Source organism: Trachemys scripta, chromosome 1 (genome assembly GCF_013100865.1).
Source record: "Trachemys scripta elegans isolate TJP31775 chromosome 1, CAS_Tse_1.0, whole genome shotgun sequence".
Classification (NCBI taxonomy): domain Eukaryota; kingdom Metazoa; phylum Chordata; order Testudines; family Emydidae; genus Trachemys; species Trachemys scripta.
This window is the reverse complement of record NC_048298.1, coordinates 169156690-169177366: the sequence shown is the minus strand read 5'-3', so window position 1 is coordinate 169177366 and position 20677 is coordinate 169156690. Positions and strand designations below refer to the sequence as shown.

Genomic DNA, 20677 nt, shown 5'->3' with positions numbered 1-20677 from the left:
GAGCCGGCCCGGCACTGCGACCCCGGCCCGGCACCGCGCGCCCGGCCCGGCTCCCGGCCCAGCACCATGCCCCCGGCCCCGCGACCCCGGCCCGGCCCCGCACCGGCCCCGGCCAAAGAGGCCCCGGCCGAGCCCTCCCTCCCGATTTTCCCGGACATGCCCGGCTTTGGGGGATTTCCCCCCGGACGGGGATTTGAGCCCCCAAAAGCCGGACATGTCCGGGAAAATCCGGACGTATGGTAACCCTAATAAAACACAAAACAACAAAAACCCACACAATTTTTGGCACCTTATGTCTACACAATTGTTTGGATTATAAACTCGCATTTTCTCCTCCTCACAGGCCTGGCCAAGAAACAGTCCTTTTGTTTTTTTGAGAAGGTTATTGCGGGGGGCAGGGAAGGGAGGTAATGGAGCATTGAGGAACTTCTATATGTTATAAAGAACGGTTTTGGTTTTGTAGATATAAACATTTAATTTTTTAAAATAGTTTATTATCAGTTTACTTGGTCCTATTGGGCTGAACCTTGCCAAGTAGGAGAATTCTTGCCAACTCTCACAACTCTAGCAACTCCACTCAGGAGCTCATCTGCAGGGCAGACAGCAAGACTCACTGCTCTCTACAGAGCATGCTCTTCTTTGGGCACTCAGACCCTTTTTCCTGCCTTCCTCAAGGAATTCCACTCCTAGCACCCTCACTTCCAGCCTTACCCAAATAGCCACTGTCCAAAGGTATACATCCCTTTATTTCCTCCAACCATAGCAAACAACTGAGATTAAGGAGCATGACACTTCATGTTCCCGTCCCCATATTAACTTCCACTGCTTGATAGAAAAATCAAGCCACTTATTTAGTTGCCTAAATCTGCATTTAAAAAACAACAAAACAAAAACAAAAAGCAAACAAACAAACAAACAAAAACAAACAACAACTTTAGGCACCCATTTTTTAAAATCTTGGCCCAAGGGTTACCGGAATATTTTACATTTAATTATTTAACAAAGAGAAAGAACACAAATAGTATTGCAATGCAAAGAAGTGAAGTGATGCAGATGTTCCTTACAAGTGGTAAAAGAAGACCCACTGGTAGTTTGGGATGTAATCTCTGATATAGCCTCATGCCAAATGTTGGGATCTCTGAGCAGTCATCTGTATGGCTCAAATGGTCACTGCTTTTCAGATAATTTTGGGATTTTGGGACTTGGGGCATGGAAGGCAGCACTTATTTCTTAAGAGACAATCCCCTTACAGAATAATCCTAAGGGAAAAGACAGTTACCTTTTCTGTAACTGGTGTTCTTCGAGATGTGTTGCTCATGTCTATTCCACAATAGGTGTGCGTCCTCGCCATGTGCACCGGTGCCAGAAGTCTTTCTCCTAGCAGTACCCATAGGGGAGCACCCTAGCAACCCCTGGAGTGGCACCTCCATGGCGCTGTATAAAGGGACCTGGGTTTTCCCCCTCCCCCACCCTCAGTTCCTTCTTGCCAAAAAACTCCAACAGAGGGGAAGGCGGGTGGGATGTGGAATAGACATGAACACCACTTCTCGAAGAACACCAGTTACGGAAAAGGTAACTGTCTTTTCTTCTTCGAGTGATTGCTCATGTGTATTCCACAATAGGTGATTCCAAGCTAAATCTGTTGGAGGTGGGAAGGAGTTCACAAACTCTCGGGATGGAGAACGGCCCTGCCGAATCTGCTGTCCTCCCTGGTCCGAGAGACAATCACAAAATGCGAGGTGAACGTGTGACCACGTGGCAGCCCTACAAATGTCCTGAATGGGGACATGGGCCAAAAAGGCAGCCGACGAGGCCTGCACCCTAGTCAAGTGCGTCTTCACAATTGGTGGTGGAGGGATTCCCGCCAGGTCATAATAGGTACAGATGCACGAGGTGATCCAGTTGGAGAGCCGCTGAGTGGAGATCAGCCAACCTTTCATGTGCTCGGCCAAGGCGATGAACAGTTGAAAGGATTTTCTGAACAGCTTAGTCCGCTCCAGATAAAAAGCCAGAGCCTGTCGCACATCCAGAGTGTGGAGGTGGTGCTCCTTGCTGGAGGCCTGGGGCAGAGAATCGGAAGAAAAATGTCCTGGCCCAGTTGATAGGCGGAGACCACCTTCAGGAGGAACGAAGGGTGTGGGCGGAGGTGGACCTTATCTTTACGAAATACAGCGTACAGGGGCTCGGAGGTCAGGGCCCTGAGTGCCGAGACCCGCCTAGCCGATGTGATCGCAACCAGGAAGGCCACCTTCCACGAGAGGTGTGACCAGGAGCATGAGGCTAGCGGCTCAAATGGATGCCCCATGAGATAGGCCAACACCAGGTTTAGGTCCCACAGTGGGCCTAACATACGGGAAGAGACAATCCAACCCCTTAAGGAATCCGCCAGTCATAGCATGCAAGAATACCGTGTGGCCCTGTATCGGCGGATGGAAGACCGATAGGTTGGCTAGGTGCACCTTGACTGATGAGGGAGCCAAGCCCTGGGCTCTAAGGTGAAGGAGGTAGTCTAGAATAAGCCGGATTGGGGTGGCCACTGGGGAAACACCCCACTCGTCCCCCCATCTGGAAAACCGAGACCACTTTGCCAAGTAGGCTCAGCACGTGGAGGGCCTCCTGCTTTCTAGGAGGATGTGCTGAACCCCTTCCGAGCACATCCTTTCCTTCCTACCTAACCATTGAGCAGCCACGCCGTGAGGTGGAGTGCCACTAGGTTGGGGTGGAGGAGGCGGCCCTTGTCCTGGGAGAGCAGATCCAGGCGGGATAGCAATGGCCATGGCGGGGCGACCACCAGGCCCGTGAGGATGCCACACCAATGCTGCCTGGGCCATGCCGGGGCAATCAGAAGGATCTAGGCTTTGTCCGTCTTTATCTTTTCCAGCACCTTGCCGATCAGCGGGAACTGGGGAAAGGCATAGAGAAACTGGCTTGACTAACAGAAGAGGAAGTCATCAGCGATAGCACCCTGTCCCAGCCCCCCCGGAGCAGAACGGTTCTGCCGAGTCGTGAACAGGTCCACCTGGGGAGTTCCCCACACTTGGAAAAGTCTGTGCACCACTTCTGAGTGGAGAGACCACTCGTGCTGAGAGGAGAAGTCCCTGCTCAAGTGACCTGCCCGTGCGTTCCGTGCACCCGGCAAATGGAAGGCCTATAGGCAGATGTCGTGGGCTATACAAAAGTCCCACAGCCTGAGGGCTTTGCGGCAGAAGGCAGAGGATAGGGCCCCGCCTTGCCGGTTGATGTAGAATGTCGAGGCCGTGTCTTCTGTGAGCACCCTGACCACCCGGCTCCCCAGATGCGAGTGGAGGGCCATGCGTGCCAGCCGTACCACCCTGAGCTCCTTGACGTTTATGTGAAGGGTCAGATCCTGAGCCGACCACAGACCTTGGGTCTGAACATTCCCCACATGGGCCCCCCATCCCAGGTCCATTGCGTCGGACACCAGTTCCAGTGACAGGGCCCTGCCCCTGAATGGGACCCCTTGGAACATGTTTCTCGGGGAGGACCATCACCTTAAGGAGGTGATCACTGGCTCAGGCACCGTGAGGACTTCATCTATCCTGTCCCTGGCCTAGGAGAACTCAGAGGCCAATCAGAGCTGGAGGGGCCTCATTCTGAGTCTGGCGTGACGGACCACATACGTGCACACCGACGTGTGACCCAAGAGCTGGAGGCATGCTCTGACTGTTGTCACCGGAAACCTTCTGACCGTGTCAATGAGCCCCTTCAGGGTCTCGAACCTGTCCAGTGGGAGGGAGACTATGGCCGATGAGGCGTCCAGGACCACCCCGATAAACTCTATGTGTTGTACTGGGACTAACGTGGACTTGGTGTTGTTTACAAACAGGCCCAAAGCGGTGCACGTTGACAGAAGCAGTGCCACATGATCCCGCACCTGCAACTGGGAGCTACCCTTGACCAACCAGTCGTCCAAATAGGGGAAGATCTGGACCCCCTTGGCGCCTGAGGTAGGCTGCAACCACCGACATACATTTGTGAATACCCTGGGGACAGTGGACAGGCCAAACGGGAGGACCATAAATTGGTAGTGTTCCTGCCCCACCATGAAACGGAGGAAGTGCCTGTGTCCCTCAAATATATGAATGTGGAAGTACGCGTCCTGCAGATCGAGGGCGGCGTACCAGTACCTGGGATCCAGGGAGGAGATGGAGGCCAGGGAGACCATGCAGAACTTGAACTTCAGCATGCACTGGTTCAGGCCTCACAGGTCCAAGATGGGGCTGAGCCCCCCTTTGGCCTTCAGGATAAGGGAATAGCGGGAGTAGTACCCCTTGCCTTTGAACTCCCAGTACTGCTTCTACCGCTCCTAGGCCTAGGAGCCATCCCACCTCCTGCTCAAGCAGAGTCTCATGCGAGGGGTCCCCCAGGAGAGATGAGGGCGGGGGGTGGTTGGGCGGGGAGGAAGTTAGCTGGAGGGTGTAGCCCTGGGAGATGGTGTTGAGGACCCATTGGTCTGAGGTCAGCCGCGACCACTGCGGGAGTAAAAGCACACAACCGATTGGAAAAGGGAAGCTTTATTGAGGGTGGATCCCTGATGCAAACTGGCAGGGCACTCCCGGGCATGCTGTCAAAACCGCCTTTTCCCCGCTAGCTTGCCTTTGGAGGACCCAGGCTGGGGGGCAGGCGGAGACTGCCTCTGTGGGCACCTCTTATAGTCCCGCAACTTCTTATAAGCAGTCTTGTATTTTGAATGGGTGGCCTAAGCAGGAATCTGCTGCGGCTTGAACTTAGGTTTAGCCAGAAGCCGGAACATAGAGATCCAGAGTCTGGAGAGAGTCGTGCGGGAGTCTTTCAGGTCATGCAGCTTTGTATCCATTTGTTCTGCAAACAGAGCTTTGCCATCAAACAGGAGATCCTACAGGGAGGGCTGCACCTCGCTGGACAGCCCAGAGAGCAGGAGCCATGACGCCCTTCTCATGGACACCACGAGGCCGTGGACCATGCGGCCATGTTCGCTGCATCCGAAGCTGCCTACAGGGTTGCCCTGGCAGTCGCTGTGACCGCCTCCACCAGCACTTTGAACTCCTTCCTATCGCGCTCCTGGAGGGAGTCCTCGAACTTGGGCAGGGAGCCCCACAGACTGAACTCATACTGGCCCAGGAGAGCCTGGCGGTTCGCCACCTGTAACTGGAAGCTCGAGGACAAATACATTTTTCTTCCAAATGAGTCCAGCCTCCTTGAAACTTTATTTTTCAGGGTAGAAGCTGGTTGGCCCTGCCGTTCCCTGTGGTTGACCGATTGGACCACCGGGGAGTTAGGAGCACGGTGGTTGTGTAAGTATTTATGCCCCTTGGCGGGTACAAAATACTTGTGCTCTGCTCTCTTAGAGATGGGGGCCAATGAGGCTGGGGTTTGCCACAGGACATTTGAAATTTTTGCCACACCTTCAAGGAGTGGCGAGGCCACCCTGCCCAGTGCCAAGGAGGAGAGTACATTAAACAGGGAGTCTGAGGGCTCCTCCATCTCCACTGCTTGGAGGTAGACGCCTGATGCCACTCTTTTAAAAAGAGTTCTTGGTTCCTGTGGGATGGAGGGAGGAGGGGCCGTAAACACCTCATCAGGGGAGGGTGAGGAGGCCGGCGCGATACTTTGTGTGTCCACTGGCACCAGAGGGTCCACCACCTGGTTGGTCTCTGGGCACTGTGCCGAGGACTTACCTCCCACTGACTCCTTCCTTGGGGGTCTGGAGAGGGAGGCCAATGGTCCTTCTGAGGCTCTGGCAAAGTGAGCCCCCACCGGGGGCTGCGTCAGGGGCCACGGTGCCCACTGGTACCGTTCGGCTGGCCACAGGGCCCAGTGCCACTGCACCTGCTGTGGCACCAGCGGAGCCGGCTGTTTGGCCTGGCTGGCCTGGCCCATTGATGGATGACTATGAAGGGAGGCCGGGCTGACATACGACCTGCCGCTGTCCCTGTACCGGGAGGAGCAGCAGTGCCAGGAGAGATGCCGATCCCAGGACCGCGATCCCGACGTGGAGGACTGGTATAGTCGGTAACAGCTGCTCCATGATTGACTCCAGCGGGCAGACCTGCGACAGCGAGACGCCTGGGACTGCGGAGGCAGTACTACGGCAGGGGTCCTGAAGCGGGACGACGAACGGGAATGAAGTTGACGTTCATGCCACGACCGGCTGCGATAGCCCCCCCGAGACGAGGACCTTTGGCTTTGTCTGCCTCAGTCCCATTGGTGTTTGCTCCTTGAGGCGGAGCGGTGCCAAGAGTCTCGGTCAGACGGAACCCAACCAGACGGGCTGGTGGGCATTGAGGGCGATCCACGTGGACTTTGCCCTGAACGGTTGCTGGGCAGCAAACGGCGTCGGGAATGTTCCCTCGACCTGACTGGTACCGAGCCAGGGGTGACTTTGGAGATCCCAGCAGTGGCTTGCCTCTGGAGCGCGGGGCTCACATCAGCGGTGCTCCTGGTACCGGCATGGACATAACATCCCGGGCCGCTTGCAGGGCCTCTGGAGTGGAGGGTATCCGGACATCCAGGGAGGCCTGCTCCGAATGGGCCAGGCTACTCTGCTCGACTTGAGTCGGAGACCTAGAGGCCGGTGGGGATCGAGGGCTGCCCAACATGGGTCTAGCCTCGGTCACGGGTTTACTCTGGTGCCGCGGCGAAGAAGGCCTCTTCCTAGCCTTCTTGGCGTGCCCTGTGGATGGGGAGCGGTGCCTACAAGTTGATGGCGCCGAAGGGTCGCTGTGTGCAGACACCGCAGTGCCCGGTGCCGACTCAGAGCGGGAAGCCAGAGCCGGGGTCAGCACTGACTCCATCAGAATAGCCTGGAGCCTGATGTCCCTTTCTCTCTTGTCCAAGGATTAAATGACTTGCAAATCTTGCAGCGATCGCTGAGATGGGTTTCCCCAAACGGCGTAAATAGTCTGCGTGCGGATCACTCACTGACATAGATCGCCTACAAGTGTCGCACAACTTAAAACCTGGGGCATGGGGCATGTGCTAACTAACTACAGGTACCATACACTGAACGAACAAGCAGTTTTGGGGACAAGCTACAGCAATTCCGAAGCAGCTTCACTGGCAGCAAGAAGGAACTAAGGGTGGGGAGAGCACACAGCACCCCTTATATCGCGCCATGGAGGTGCCACTCCAGGGATTGCTAGGGCACTCCCCTACAGGTACTGCTAGGAGAAAAACTGCTGGCACCAGTGCACATGGCGAGCACGCACACCTATTATGGAATACATATGAGCAATCACTCGAAGAAGAAATTTATCTTTAACAACCTGGCTAGTTTCCGTCAATAATAAAACTTAATTTTTCCTGCAATGCCTACACCTGCCTATGTTACCAGACCCTGAGATTTTGTAACAATACAAAACAAATACTTCACGTGAATTGTTCTCAGAGGGATAATATCTCATAATTCTACCTCCTGTTGTGGTTTAATACTTAATGGATTCACACCTCAAAGGCATTCATTTCTCTCTTACAGGTTTACTTTCTTAGTAAGGAAGTTTAACATATTGTGCTGTGATGATCTTGTGCTAAAATGTTGTTTAAAAACTGACATCCTCATTGAAGAATTGCTATAGTGCTAATAAAGGAAGTACAAGACACTACATGAAAGAAGTGGGGGGAGCTGCATATTGAATGGCTTTGAAGAGTACTATGGATGTTAGCTGGTCTAGGAGTACTCAAGGAACTGCAGCTCTGCAAGTTGTCTACGAGGCCAGTGCTCTGAGGTTGGATAAGGAAACAGTTGCTCAGGGAACATATTTTGCCATTTGATAAGAAGGAAATTGTTACTGTACTCTGCACGTTGCAATAGCTTAGAGACTTATGGAGGGTTCAAATAAACCTTTTCTTCTCTGCCTGCCGAGAATTAATGATTCAATTGCGTTTAATTGCTTGGATGAAGAACAATTAAAAATGCCCTAGAATGATGGCTAAGGGACAAACTACTCTTTGTATATGCATAAAGGAGTGAAGTAGACAATAGTATATGAACACCTTGGTGGAGAAGTCCCTTAGTCCCAGACATTAAGTCAGAGGTTCTCTGACACAAGTGTCGAATACAGAATTATTTACTTTCTAAAGATGTACAACTTTTGAGTTGTTTCCTCAGCTGATTGATTGAAAAGTTTCCTGCAAGTGAGATTTTCTGTAATAATCTGCTGTGGGTTTGCAGTCACATACATAAGATTATTATTAAATTGAAGAGATGAATTTTGTAGTCCCTAAGAACAGGAACAGTACTAATAAAGTAAAAGACACAACATGACAGTAACAAAGAAAGCTACATACTGAATGGCTTTGAAGAGTACCAGAGTACAATGTGTTGTGGGTGAAGGGAAACGGATACAGGAGCGGCAGGCTGGGTAACTAGATGCCATTATTTGTACAGTACCAGCAGTGTGTGTGGCTCTTAAAAAGACTGCAATGTAAGCAAAATCCCTGCCCTTAAGCTTATCAACCAAAGACTTAGCAAATGAAGAAGAGGGGAATGAAGGTATCAGAGGGAACAAAAAAAGATTATATATAGTGAAATTAAGTATCTTGCTAGTTCCACAATTTTCCACCTTTTTAAAAATTCAATTCTACTTTTCAGAGCATCGCCAAGCGTTCCCCAAATGGAAAAACCACAAAATACCTATGCAAAGTATTTTCATTTAACAGACACAGAAACAGAGATTAAATAATTTGCCCGAAGTCATAACAAAATAGTGGGAGAGCCAGCAGTAGGACAGAACTTGACTTCCAAACACTTGTACTTTAACCGGTGGACAACATTCCCTCTTTGGGAGATTTTTGAGTGTCCATTTGTACACTTAATTGCCCAGTTTATTAATAATGTTGCAATAATTAAGCATGCAAGTGTAGTATTGCACAATGATCTTTTCACATGGACCTAAAGCCTATTATTATTATTATTATTATTATTATTTTAAGAACTGTTCACAATTTTTCTTTTTTCATCCCAAGAACCATTATTTTCTGCAGAAAAATCCTCTTACTCATCAAGGCACTTTTCAATTAAAACATTATTTCAGCCCTTTAGTCTCACCATGCAACAGCACTGTCCAGAACAGAATCCAGAGGAATTTTAAACAGAAAGCACGCATCAAGTAGTCTATTAATATTTCTACTGCAATAGCACCTAAGAATCTAGTTAATGCCTCTTATGACATGTTAAACCCCTCTTTACTAAAATTTTATCATTAATCTTGATTTGACACTTCAGATAATCACACTGAACATCAGTAACCCAAATAGACCAAAACTAAATGTAATCAAAACAGACACATGCACATAACCAACAATATTCATAATTTCATCAGACAAGTACTCAAATACTGACAAACTAGACTCTTATAGATTTTAATTCACTTGAAATGTTGGGACTACAACTACTACAACATTCACAGTTTAAATAGTGCAGTGCTTTCTCAACCCAGACAGAAAAAAATCCTAAGCAATAGGATGATCATGAGGTATCAACTGAACTGGCCTCCCCCATTTATATCAGTCATGTTAGTGTCAATGTCTTGGTAACACTATTTACATTCTAAAATGTAGAACAAAATCCACAAATATTGTTCCCTTCCCTTCTATACAGAGTTGTCAGATAGCAACCCACAGAATTGTTCTTTGGTCAGTGGCCAACTCAATATCATAACTGGCTAGGGCAGAAACTGCTACTTTCTGAAGGAGTAATTAGACTAGGCATACCCACTGCAATCTGGTTTAAAAAGGAGCCATGGGTGCAGGTCGTTTCCCCCTTTCTGCCTTTCCTGCAAAGTTAAGGCCTTGTAACAAAAGATGCCACTCACATATGACATGGATGGCTGCTTTCAGATGTATTTCTGCTCAGTATCAAGTAAACTGCTGCACTTTACCGACTGGAACGTCTGTTACTATATGCACTGTTTTGACACTTGTCATCAGTTTCATTTCGTTAAATGTAAGGGGTTTTTAGTACTCTCCCTCCCCTTCCCCACTACCATCATTGCAATTTTTATTCTTTCCAATGGGTAAATACATAAAAAAGGGGGTTCAAAGAGTTTCTGCTAACTATCCAAAGGCCACAGCTCTGCATACACTTAGGAGAGGTAAGTGGGCAAAAAAGAATACCACCTGCTGATTATGGCTATACCATTTTACAGCAGATGAGATTTTCCCCCCCTTGGCTCAGAAGTCAACAGGTGCTCAGCACAGCTGAAAACCATCTTTATGCCCCTTTTCCCATCTCTCCCCCAGAAGAGGCTCATTGCTTAATTATTCTTGGAAACATGACTTTTCTATAATGCCGCATATATTAACCAGAAATTGAGATTCTCTACTTTTTAATAATTGGTATTTTTCTTATTTTTTATTGTCTCAGCCACGTTACTATATTTATTTTAATTACTCTTTTCATTAATAATTACTATTCAGAATGGGCATGCCTCCTTATAATTGCTTGTATAATCTGCTGCACTCATCACATGAAAATTCTTTGGAAGTTACAAGCTTGCATTTGGAGCATCAGATTGATGAGGAATAAATGGCTGCAGTGAACATTGGGTCTTCGCTGATGTACCCCACCATGCAAAATCTTTGTCAAAGTGTCCCTACTTAAGATGCTACTGCATCTTCACTTAATTAATTGTTCAAAAGTAGCGACCATCATAATGTATTTTAAAATTCAGGAAAATTGGGTGTAATTTTTCAATGTCACTTCTCAATGTACATCACTTAATTATCACAAAATCATTGTTTTTGCAGCTATATTTGAGAGACTTCGCACACAGCTGTGTTTGCCAAGTTGGGAGTTAATAAAGGAAACGGGATACTTCAAAGGAAATTATATGTTCTCACAAGATCTTCTAAGTTAAAGAGCATCTGTGGCTTTAGAGTCTATCCTGTCATATCAATCTAAACTTAAACCACAAAACAAAATGAGCTTCTAACAGCAAGAATGTGTATTAAAAATTAAAGCAATTCTTTCAGTGATATGTAGTTTGCATATATTATAACCCATACGTTCAGGGATGGAACTTTTTTGTTTTTATTTTAATGGTTAGTGCATTATAAAAAATTAAAGCTGCAGTACATCACTCCTTCTCTTGGTAGGTCCAAAAATACTCTGAGTCCACGCTAGGCGGCCTTTAGTCCTAGCTGCTATTCCCGTTGCTAAGTCCATAAATATGTATCTGCAAATAAACTGCTCATTTTCATTATGTAAAACAAAACATAGAAAAGATGCGCACAGATACTATTCACTTTACTATTTTAGTCTTGTTTCAAAATTAGGATTTAGAGGTTCTAATGCATTTTAGGAAATCCTGACTACTGCAATCAAACTGATAAAAAAGTAGCATACTGTAGCTTTTAATCACATATACTCATTTGTACTCGAGGTAAATTGGGTAATACATTAATAGGGGAAAGATAAAGACTAAAGGCTTAAAGTAAACATCTGTGCTGTAAAGCAGTAACCTTTACTAATCCAAAGCTTTAAGTTCCCACACCAAATATATAACTTCCCAAAAATAATCAAGAAAAAAAAAAATCAATACATTTGTATGATTTTATACTATACTTATGAAACACAACATATAGTTCCTTTAAAGTAATGCTGTAATGGCTCTAGATTCTACATTGTTCCAAAAACCTATAAACTCAGCATACTTATTAATTTAGTGATGGGTTGATAGTTATTCTGAACATCACCTTTAATCAGTGATATAATTTTCAAGATATCCCCAAGGAATACACACCTGTGATAAACCTGACCTGCCACTGGATGTCATTGCTACTGTATAAATGCAGTTGAAAGACCCTTAACTGTATCTCTAAATAAAGAGCACTGAAAAGTTCAGAAAAGAGTATGCTTCAAAAGGTTACAAAAGGTGGGTTTGAGAATTCAATGCTACACAAGAGAACTGTCTTGACATGCTGCCTTCTCTTCGATGTATTAGGCAGAGAGCCACAATCACCAGCACAGTATCAGAAAAGGTTTATAAAATGGTACAAAGTATTTAAAAATAATATAACATTTTTGCACATACATTAAAAGAGTGTTCCTTTAAAAATAAATGTACTGTTTTCTAACCAGGTGGCTGCTGTTATGGACACCAGAAGTGCTCCCACATAATTCATTAGGATTTCACCACCAAAGTGTTTTGAAATTTAGAGCAGTTGAATATAGAGTTTTTGCTATATAAACCATCTAATTCAGCTGAGCACCTGAGAAGTAAAAGTTATGTGTCCTGAATCTAGAAATGTGGATATTAATACTTACCAAAAAACAAGATGCAGATTTAAAACAAATACATTCATATCTGAGAAGCTTTGGGTATCTTTCCATAACAGCAGAGCTGCCATGCCAGGGAAGGACAAGTCCTATCCCTCCTCAGCCCAGCCAGGACATGCAGCTATGAGTCTCCCTGACTGGGGGAGACTGGAATTTCACAGGGAAAAGCTTATTTCACGGTCATTGACACAGTTTTCATGGCCGTGAAATTGGTAGAATCCGATCTATATGCCAGCATGGTTTAAGTATTAATCATATATGGTCAGGCCCTGAACTCGTGTAAATCAGCATATCTGCAGCAAAGTCAGCAGAGTGACACAGTCTTACACCAGTTGAAGATCTGGCCCAGAGTGTGTTAAAGTGTCTATATTAACATTTCGGCTTAATCAACACAGAAACCCAAAAGGTCACATGACTAGAGCCAACGATTTAACTTTTAGGAAGAATGGTGAGGTGACCATACGTTTGGGGGGGGGGGGGGGGGAGAGGGAGGAATCAGGCCTTGACTAGATAGGAAAAAAGCTGTGACGTAACACATTTTAATTAGGTATTTTAGGTATGTTTGCACCTAAGATAGGGAATTTTTTAACACCTCTAAAATATCGATCAGCTAACATGTTAGAACAAATATTAAAATCTGTCTATGCTAGGTGATGCCACGTTTTTTTCACATCTGGTTAGCTCACTTACATTAGTAACCCCGAGATAAAAAAAACAAAAACAAAACAAAACACATATTTGTATTAGTAAAGACAAGACCAAAGACAAGGCAATTTGTGTCTTTTTTTTTTTTTTTAAACTCAGATTAGCAGATTAAGGTAAACCCTATGCTCCCCCATAGTCTTTACCACGCCCTGCTAACCCATGGGAAAGTTACAAACTTGTCTTCACTAGTTAGACAACGGGATGAGTTAAACACACGTCTTCCCACCCCCTTCCTCCCTTAATAAAATCCCAGTCACAAGAGAACAATCCTTCCTTTCATTCCCCCATGCTCTCTGTCCCCTTCAACTCTAAGCTTTCAAAAGTGAATTCCAAGATATATTGCATTTTTTTCTGGATATTCGGAACACAGGTCACCTATGTAACTATTGATTTAATTAAAGTTACTCCCCCTTTAAACCAAAATAAGTGACAGGACAATCAGACCAATAGATTTCAAAATGACCCAAGGTACAAGTCCCTTGTTTTTGCTACATATGGAAGTGTCTACAGATCCTTGCCACTTTCTATTATATTTAGCATTCACAATCACCCTCCTACCCAACTGAATAATCTTGCAAAACTTGTGAGACAAATTATATTTCTTTAGGTCCTGGATTTCAAACTGAAATCCAGACAGATTAGGTTGATAAAGCAACTGCTTCTTAATCTCTTTCATGGCACAGCACTAGTTTCTCTGGATTCTGAAATAAATTTTGCATTCGTTGTATTAGAGGTTTGAGTAGCTGTAGATTTAACAGTTATTCCCAGTAGAGAAGAGAGATTTTGGTTCATGTATTGTATAGTAGAAAAGTTTATATGAACGAAGACTGAAGAGACAGTCTAGCAAGTAAAACTTCAGTATGTTATTCAACTGTTTTTTTTTTTAATTAAAAAAAAAATACCCACAGAAATGGAAGTCTGAAGCCTTGTAAGCAGTCAATGTCTACTCCCAACTGTTCTTACACATGCCTGTTCTGGACATTAGATCCACTCATGTGCCAGTGTGAATGTTATCATGCCTTAAATTAATCAGCACCAGTAATACCTGAATGTTTTGACACTGAACCTTTGCTATAAATTTCCAGTATAACATGGTTGAGGCAAAATATCTTTGTTACAAGAAGCAGGAATACATTAGGAAATTTTGGACCTAAAGCCAGGTCATCACATGACATTAAGACCTATAGGAACACACAAAATTTTGGAAAAAAAGATGATCTACATTTACTATAGATACATTTTTGTTGAGGAAACAAATCACAGAATATTAATTTTACCCATTAGCTAACAAACCAAGCCACAAAGCTCTTCCCCATCAGAGGACAAAGAATGACTCAAAGTTTGTTTAACATTTGAACCTCTAATTTGTATGAAGCAACACATGTTGAAAACCAAACTAAAAGTTGAGCAAGTTGTATGAAACACAAGCATGAAATATAAGCATATTCTCTGTGTCATTACATGACTTCAGGAGGGCATTATGTTCCTTTCTGGAAGGATCTATTTAATTCACCCTGACATCAAGTCTTAATTATTCAACCTTTTTCTTTTTTTCCTAGTTCATTAGAGATGACTCTTCACAATCCATTTGTAGGTCTGCTGAACTCTGCTATGGAAACATTTATCTCATCATACTGTCAGGAAACATATAAAAAATAACCAAATTGTTAGAGCTAATGACACCTCTAGTAATGTCTGAAGGTATTCAAAGTGAAATAAGCACCTGAAATTATCAAGTCCTTTTTTCCCAGTGGAAATAAAAGATGATGATAAACTACTGTGCAAGAAGGAAAGAATGTGACTCCTTCAAACTGGATATGAATGTTAATCTGAAATAGAGGGGTCAGCTTTAGTATTCCATACAAGTTCCACTATCTTGAACTTTCTTCTAGAAAGGCCAATTAGTTGCCTCATTCTGGAGAAATGGATTTAGTGCATTTGTTTAGCTATAATATGTAACATATGTACAGAATATGTAACCATGTACTGAAATTAAAATTTTGGGATGGTCATAGCAAACTGTGACTCAAGTAATCTGAATATGGGTATAGAGAGTAACTGCAAGTCTTGTAACACCAAGCAGTTATGATTAGCAGTAATGACAATTCATCCCGTTGTCATCATGAATTTTAAGTGTATTTGTTAATTAAAGGTCTAATTACCAAGAAGTTATTCTACTCAGAAGGTAAGATACAAACAGTTCATCCTATTCAATGGCAAAGTGCTTATGTTATGTATCACAGTACACCGATCGCTCACTCAATACCAAGTGGAAATCCTCAGTCTTCACAAGATTGGCCTAAGTTACCAACAGATTTCCTCTGAAACAGTGACATCCCTAGACAGATACAATCCTTAGAAATGATGGCACTGTCAACCTCAAGCATGAAACTTACGGAAGCAACAGGAGGAGCTGTGATGCAGCTGTCCTAAACCTATGGAACTCTTCTCTGAAAGTGGTGAGATTTGTGGTCATCACTTGTGCAACTAAGCTTTCCCACAGCTCCATTGTTGAAATAATCAGCTTAATATGGAAAAAAAAAGATGACTACTATATATCAATATCTAATCCTTGCTGCCTCAGAGGAAGGAGAAAACAAAAAGGTACCAAATGTAAACCTTTATCCTGTAGTAATTATTTGTTAGGAACACAGCTAGTATGGTAAGGAGGATGATATAAATGCATAAACAAAAGATTAAATGTACATTACCTAGGTCTTGTCAAGCTTTGAATAACTAGTGAGGAGTAGCTATTGCTCAAGAGCTATTCTGCACTAGCTCTGTGGGTGGAAACTCTGATTCCACACTAAGAGTACCTTTGGATTCACCTAAACTACATACTTTCGAAGTTAGGAGTTAGTGTGAAGTAACTATTGCACCATGAGTCCACACCATAGCTGTTATGCACTAACTTCCCTGTGAATTCCCCATGTAGACCAGCCCTTAGACTGCAGACAATACATTGTATGTATGCAAACTGTTGATCTGTTATATTTACAGTATCGAACAAGTGTTCTAATTCGGCAAAAGTTCAATTTTTAGTATAACTGACAAAAAATAATTACCATTAAAAACTGCTAAATGGTTTTGTACGTACTTTGAATAGTCAAAGAGTCTGCTGTCCCAAAGACTATGAGTTCCTCTAGGACCAGAATGGAAAAAGCAGGAATCTGTACCATCAAATTTGTTCAGACCATCCTCAGAGTTATTTGATGCATGGCTGTGTACAACATCCAATAGAACAGTAATTCCCAAGGAATGGGCAATGTCAATCAATTCCTTCAGATCATCTGGGGTTCCATAACGGCTGCAAGCATGAAAATACAATGCATTAGGCAGAGGTAACCTCAACTTTTTTTTTAAAAAAAGGCTGAATACGGTTTATGCAGAAAACTATACATTCATAGAGTTAATAGATAAAAGCTTAAGTAATTTACTAGGGAACTCCCATGTAGAGGGAATGAATGATCTTCAGACAGTCACAATTCCCCCCCCCCCCCCCGTTGGAGTAGCAATTGTGCAATACAAACTGACAATAAACACGTTTAAACAAAATAGTACACTATATGCTGACTAAAATATAAATAATAATTTAGGCATGATTAAAGTTTTTAAAAATGGATTGCCCCCAAATTTGAGCTTTTTCCTCCACTCACTTCAGGAAAAAAGAAAAAAAAAACTAGTCTTGAATAAAACTGGTTTATGAAAAGTATTCCAACTTTCACAGTCTTACTTTTAAGCAGTTTAACACACTTTGCACCTGTACTTTTCAGATTTAATGTAAAGTATTTCCTTGTTTAGTAAACAAACTTCACAAATTTCTATATGATTAGAATTAAATAATCCATGATGTGGAAATTACTATGGATTCAAATGAGTACGAGATAATGAAAATAACACCCCCGCCCAAAATTTGCCACCTGTTACAAGTTGTTATCCGACTTGTACTTACTTGGTGCCATTATTACAGTTCAATTATTTCTTTTTAAATCATCAAAGGGTGTCAATAGACAATGTGCACTTTGTTCAGCTAATTAAAACCAATTAAAGCTTCCTAAGTTTTTCAGTCACTTTTCTTCTTGACGAAGCTTAAAAATAACATTCAAATTTACCTTGATTATCTTTAACCATCACCTATTTCTACAAACTGATGGGCCTCAAAGCCATCTAAATACAGTCTGCTATGAGTATGTAATAAATTTAATTCTTACAGGATATGCAACTTGTCATTTCATTACATGACTACCCTTTTTGTAAAGCAAAACAATTAGGCAATACCTATTATGAACAAGCACCTTAAAGATACTTTTATTTACCACAACACAACATGCTGGACATCATTTGTGCTAATTCTCAATTTTGCACAAAAGTCTATGCATAAAAAAACCACAGCTGAGGTCCTAAAGTTCAGAAGCTGGGATCAAAATGCTTTGCCAATTAACATTTCTCATGATCTTTCTATTATACTGTACACTATATTAAAATTTCATATAGAACTGATAATTCTAGACAGCTGTTTGATAATTATAGACAGCTGGTTTGATTTATTAGGATAAAAAAAATCAATACAAAGTGAAGTCTGGATATGATGCCAGAATTCTTACAGTGTACTATTTGCCTAAATTGTGCTATTTGCCTAAATTTAAATACTATTTCACCAGCCACAGAAAAAAGTGAAAGGTGTGCATAAGTCCTTAGAAAAACCTACCTTGATGCTGCAAAAAAACTTGTGATTTGATAACCAAAACTGGCATAGTAAGCATGTTCCATAATAGCCATCAGCTGAACACAATTGTATCCTGTTAAAAAAAATCCCACAGTTACATGTCTAAACCATAATTTGATACACATATTTGATATACTAGAAAAGTTAATTACATCTAAATGGCTTCTCTTTCCTTATTTTATCTGGTTCTAAATCTCTAATGTCTAATTAATAATTAAGCACAGACTCAGTCTTTCTTAAAAGTAATGCCATTTTAACATTTTATATTTGTATGACCTTCCCATCAAAAATGGGAAGGTCAATTTCTCAGGTGATCTACATATGAATAGACAGATTCAATATATCAGTTTGAACAAGCAATAAATGATATGCAAATATAATCTTAATTTGACTTCAGAATATTAACGACACCAATCTGCATGTCCTGAACTTCAGCTGCACTTTTGATATTTACAGTGTTGTCATGAAAGCAAACTAAGAGTAACTGATTAATAGTGCTATATCTTGCACTTTACCAAGATTTTTCTTAGTATTTCAAACACATTTTATTTTTATCTTTAATCATTACATATTTTCTTTCCAAACTCGTTTTCCTCAAGGAATCTTTCGAAAAGAACAAACATTAAAGCCATATAATTCTGCTTTGAGCTTATGAAGCAGCTGAGAACCAAGAAAAACTTTTTTTTGGTTCCTTATTCAACCCAAACGTGTTTCACTAGGATATTAAATGAAGAAAATCTAAAGGGAAACATTATATTTTAATGATGAAACTGTCATACTTAAAACAAATCTTTGCTAAGCTAACTGTAATATCAGCAAATAAATGCCCTATCAGCAAGTGATAACCTTCAGGTCTATTTGAAAAGTCTGTCAAGACCACAGTTTCTCTTTACTATTCGTTTTAAACTCAGATCTTCAGCATATTATTTAGCCTATGCTTCAGCCTAACTTTATCCTGTTTATTTAATTTATCTGTGATGTCACGCTTACTTTTGCCCTCAAAGTCATCATAGTTACTATAAAAAAAAATGGGCTAGCATTAGCTCAGCAATTTGTCTAAGGTATATAGCCATTTTACAATTGAGGATTGTTGCATGGTTACCCACAGCATTTTTGTAAATAAACAGTACAAATTATGTCAAATGATTATCCTTTTATTTGCTTACTATTTATCTTGTTGTTTGCCATGTATATATTTCTTCACACTTTTAATATTTCAGCATTCTGACAAAAAAAAGAGTGCCCCTTAAGAAAATTATTAAAAATAACAAATCCTTAAGTAGGTCTGGCTACAAACAGGTAGATAAAATTTAAATCAGGCATACCCGTAAATGATTGATATTGTGCATACACTTATATTATTGTTATTTTGAAGTCTGAAACCATTTTACATTGTATCCATGACATTCCTCCTCCCCCTAACGAAAAATCTGTAGGCAGAGTTGCATGTTTTCAGACTTCCATTGAAAACATTAGTCTCCTGGAAAGCAAGAAATTAGTTTACAAGAGAAAAACAACATCATCACAAGATTAAGTGATAAATCTGTATTTTTAGCTGGTTATGGTTGGCGGTCCCCAAATACAGAAACTCACTCACTCTGGCAGTCAGCTTAACTTTAGTGACAGGTTTCAGAGTGGTAGCCATGTTAGTCTGTATCAGCAAAAAGAACTAGGAGTACTTGTGGCACCTTAGAGACTAACAAATTTGCTTATGCTCAAATAAAGGTGTTAGTCTCCCAGGTGCCACAAGTACACCTCGTTCTCTTAACTTTAGTGAATGATGAAAGGCATTTTTGTCAAACACTGACTTTAATATAAATCATTATATTTTATTTATGGTTGGTTTGGTTAATATGTGGATGAGCGCTGTGTGTATCTAGTGTTTGACATCATATCTGGTTTTACTAGCTGCCATTAATATGCCAACATTTGCCATAGATACCAAATAAAGTTAGCATAGTTATTTCCCATTCCAAACACAGTAAGGCATATCATCACTGTAGGGCAGTGGTTCCCAAACTTTAACAACCCGCAAACCGCTTTCACTAAACTGTGAAATCTCGTGAACCCCCTCCTAAAAATGGTAGGTTTCAGATTATTTTCAGGGATTTAAGTTTAACTTTCCTCAGTGTGATGGATGCCCCAACTGCCCGGCCCCACTCTCCCTGGGGCTCGGGCTGCCAGCCGCATGCAGAGCGCTGGGGTTCGAACTGCCAGCTCCCCCGCTGACGGGGGGCAGGGCTCAGGCTGCCGGCCCCAACTGCCTGGCCCCACTTCCTCTGGGGCTCGGGCTGCCAACCCTGCATGGGGAGCGCTGGGGTTTGGGCTGCTGGCTCCCCTGCTGACGGGGGCAGGGCTCGGGATGCCAGCTCCAACTGCCCGGCCCCGTTCTCCCTGGGGCTCGGAGTATCTGCCCTGTAACCAGGTCCCACCTGCTGTTTCCAATGCCCAGGGTCCTCTGTCCGCCATTAGTGAAATTTTTCTGGCGAACCCCCTGTAACGTTCTGCAACCCCCCAGGGGTTTGCGAACCCCAGTTTGGGAACCACTGCTGTAGGGTAATGGCTAGCAAATGTTCATGTAATCTTTTATGTGCCAAAGTGCAAAAACTCTTAAAGCACAAAATAATATAAATAATTTGGTTCTTTTTTGTTGTTGAGATAATCATTCCAACAATTTTATCTACAGTCTATACAGTTACAATAATACACCACAATTCTTTCCTAAACAGAACTGCTCAGGTTAATTGCTGTGTAATACTAGAAGAGAAAGTTACTCACCTTGCAGTAACTGAGGTTCTTCGAGATGTGTGTCCCTGTGGGTGCTCCACTCTAGACGCCGTTGATCGGAGATCTTCAGTAGCAGTGCCTGGTCGGGACACATGCGCTCAAGCTGGCGTCTCGCGGTCTTGTTAAAATCTGCCCGAGCACGCGTGTCCCACGCCCCCCTCGGTTCCTTCTCTACCATGGAG

At 43.1% G+C, this 20677-nt stretch overlaps 1 protein-coding gene across 1 annotated transcript in view; it reads right to left on the bottom strand.

The window, feature by feature from the left end:
- GBE1 (1,4-alpha-glucan branching enzyme 1) overlaps window positions 1-20677 on the bottom strand; it is a 300188-nt gene that overhangs the window by 129002 nt on the left and 150509 nt on the right. Inside the window, exons 6-7 of the mRNA XM_034792303.1 lie at window positions 17691-17781; window positions 16080-16289 (exon numbers count right to left, since the gene is read on the bottom strand). Of these exons, the coding sequence (XP_034648194.1) occupies window positions 16080-16289; window positions 17691-17781 (301 nt within the window). The remainder of the gene's footprint in view (window positions 1-16079; window positions 16290-17690; window positions 17782-20677) is intronic.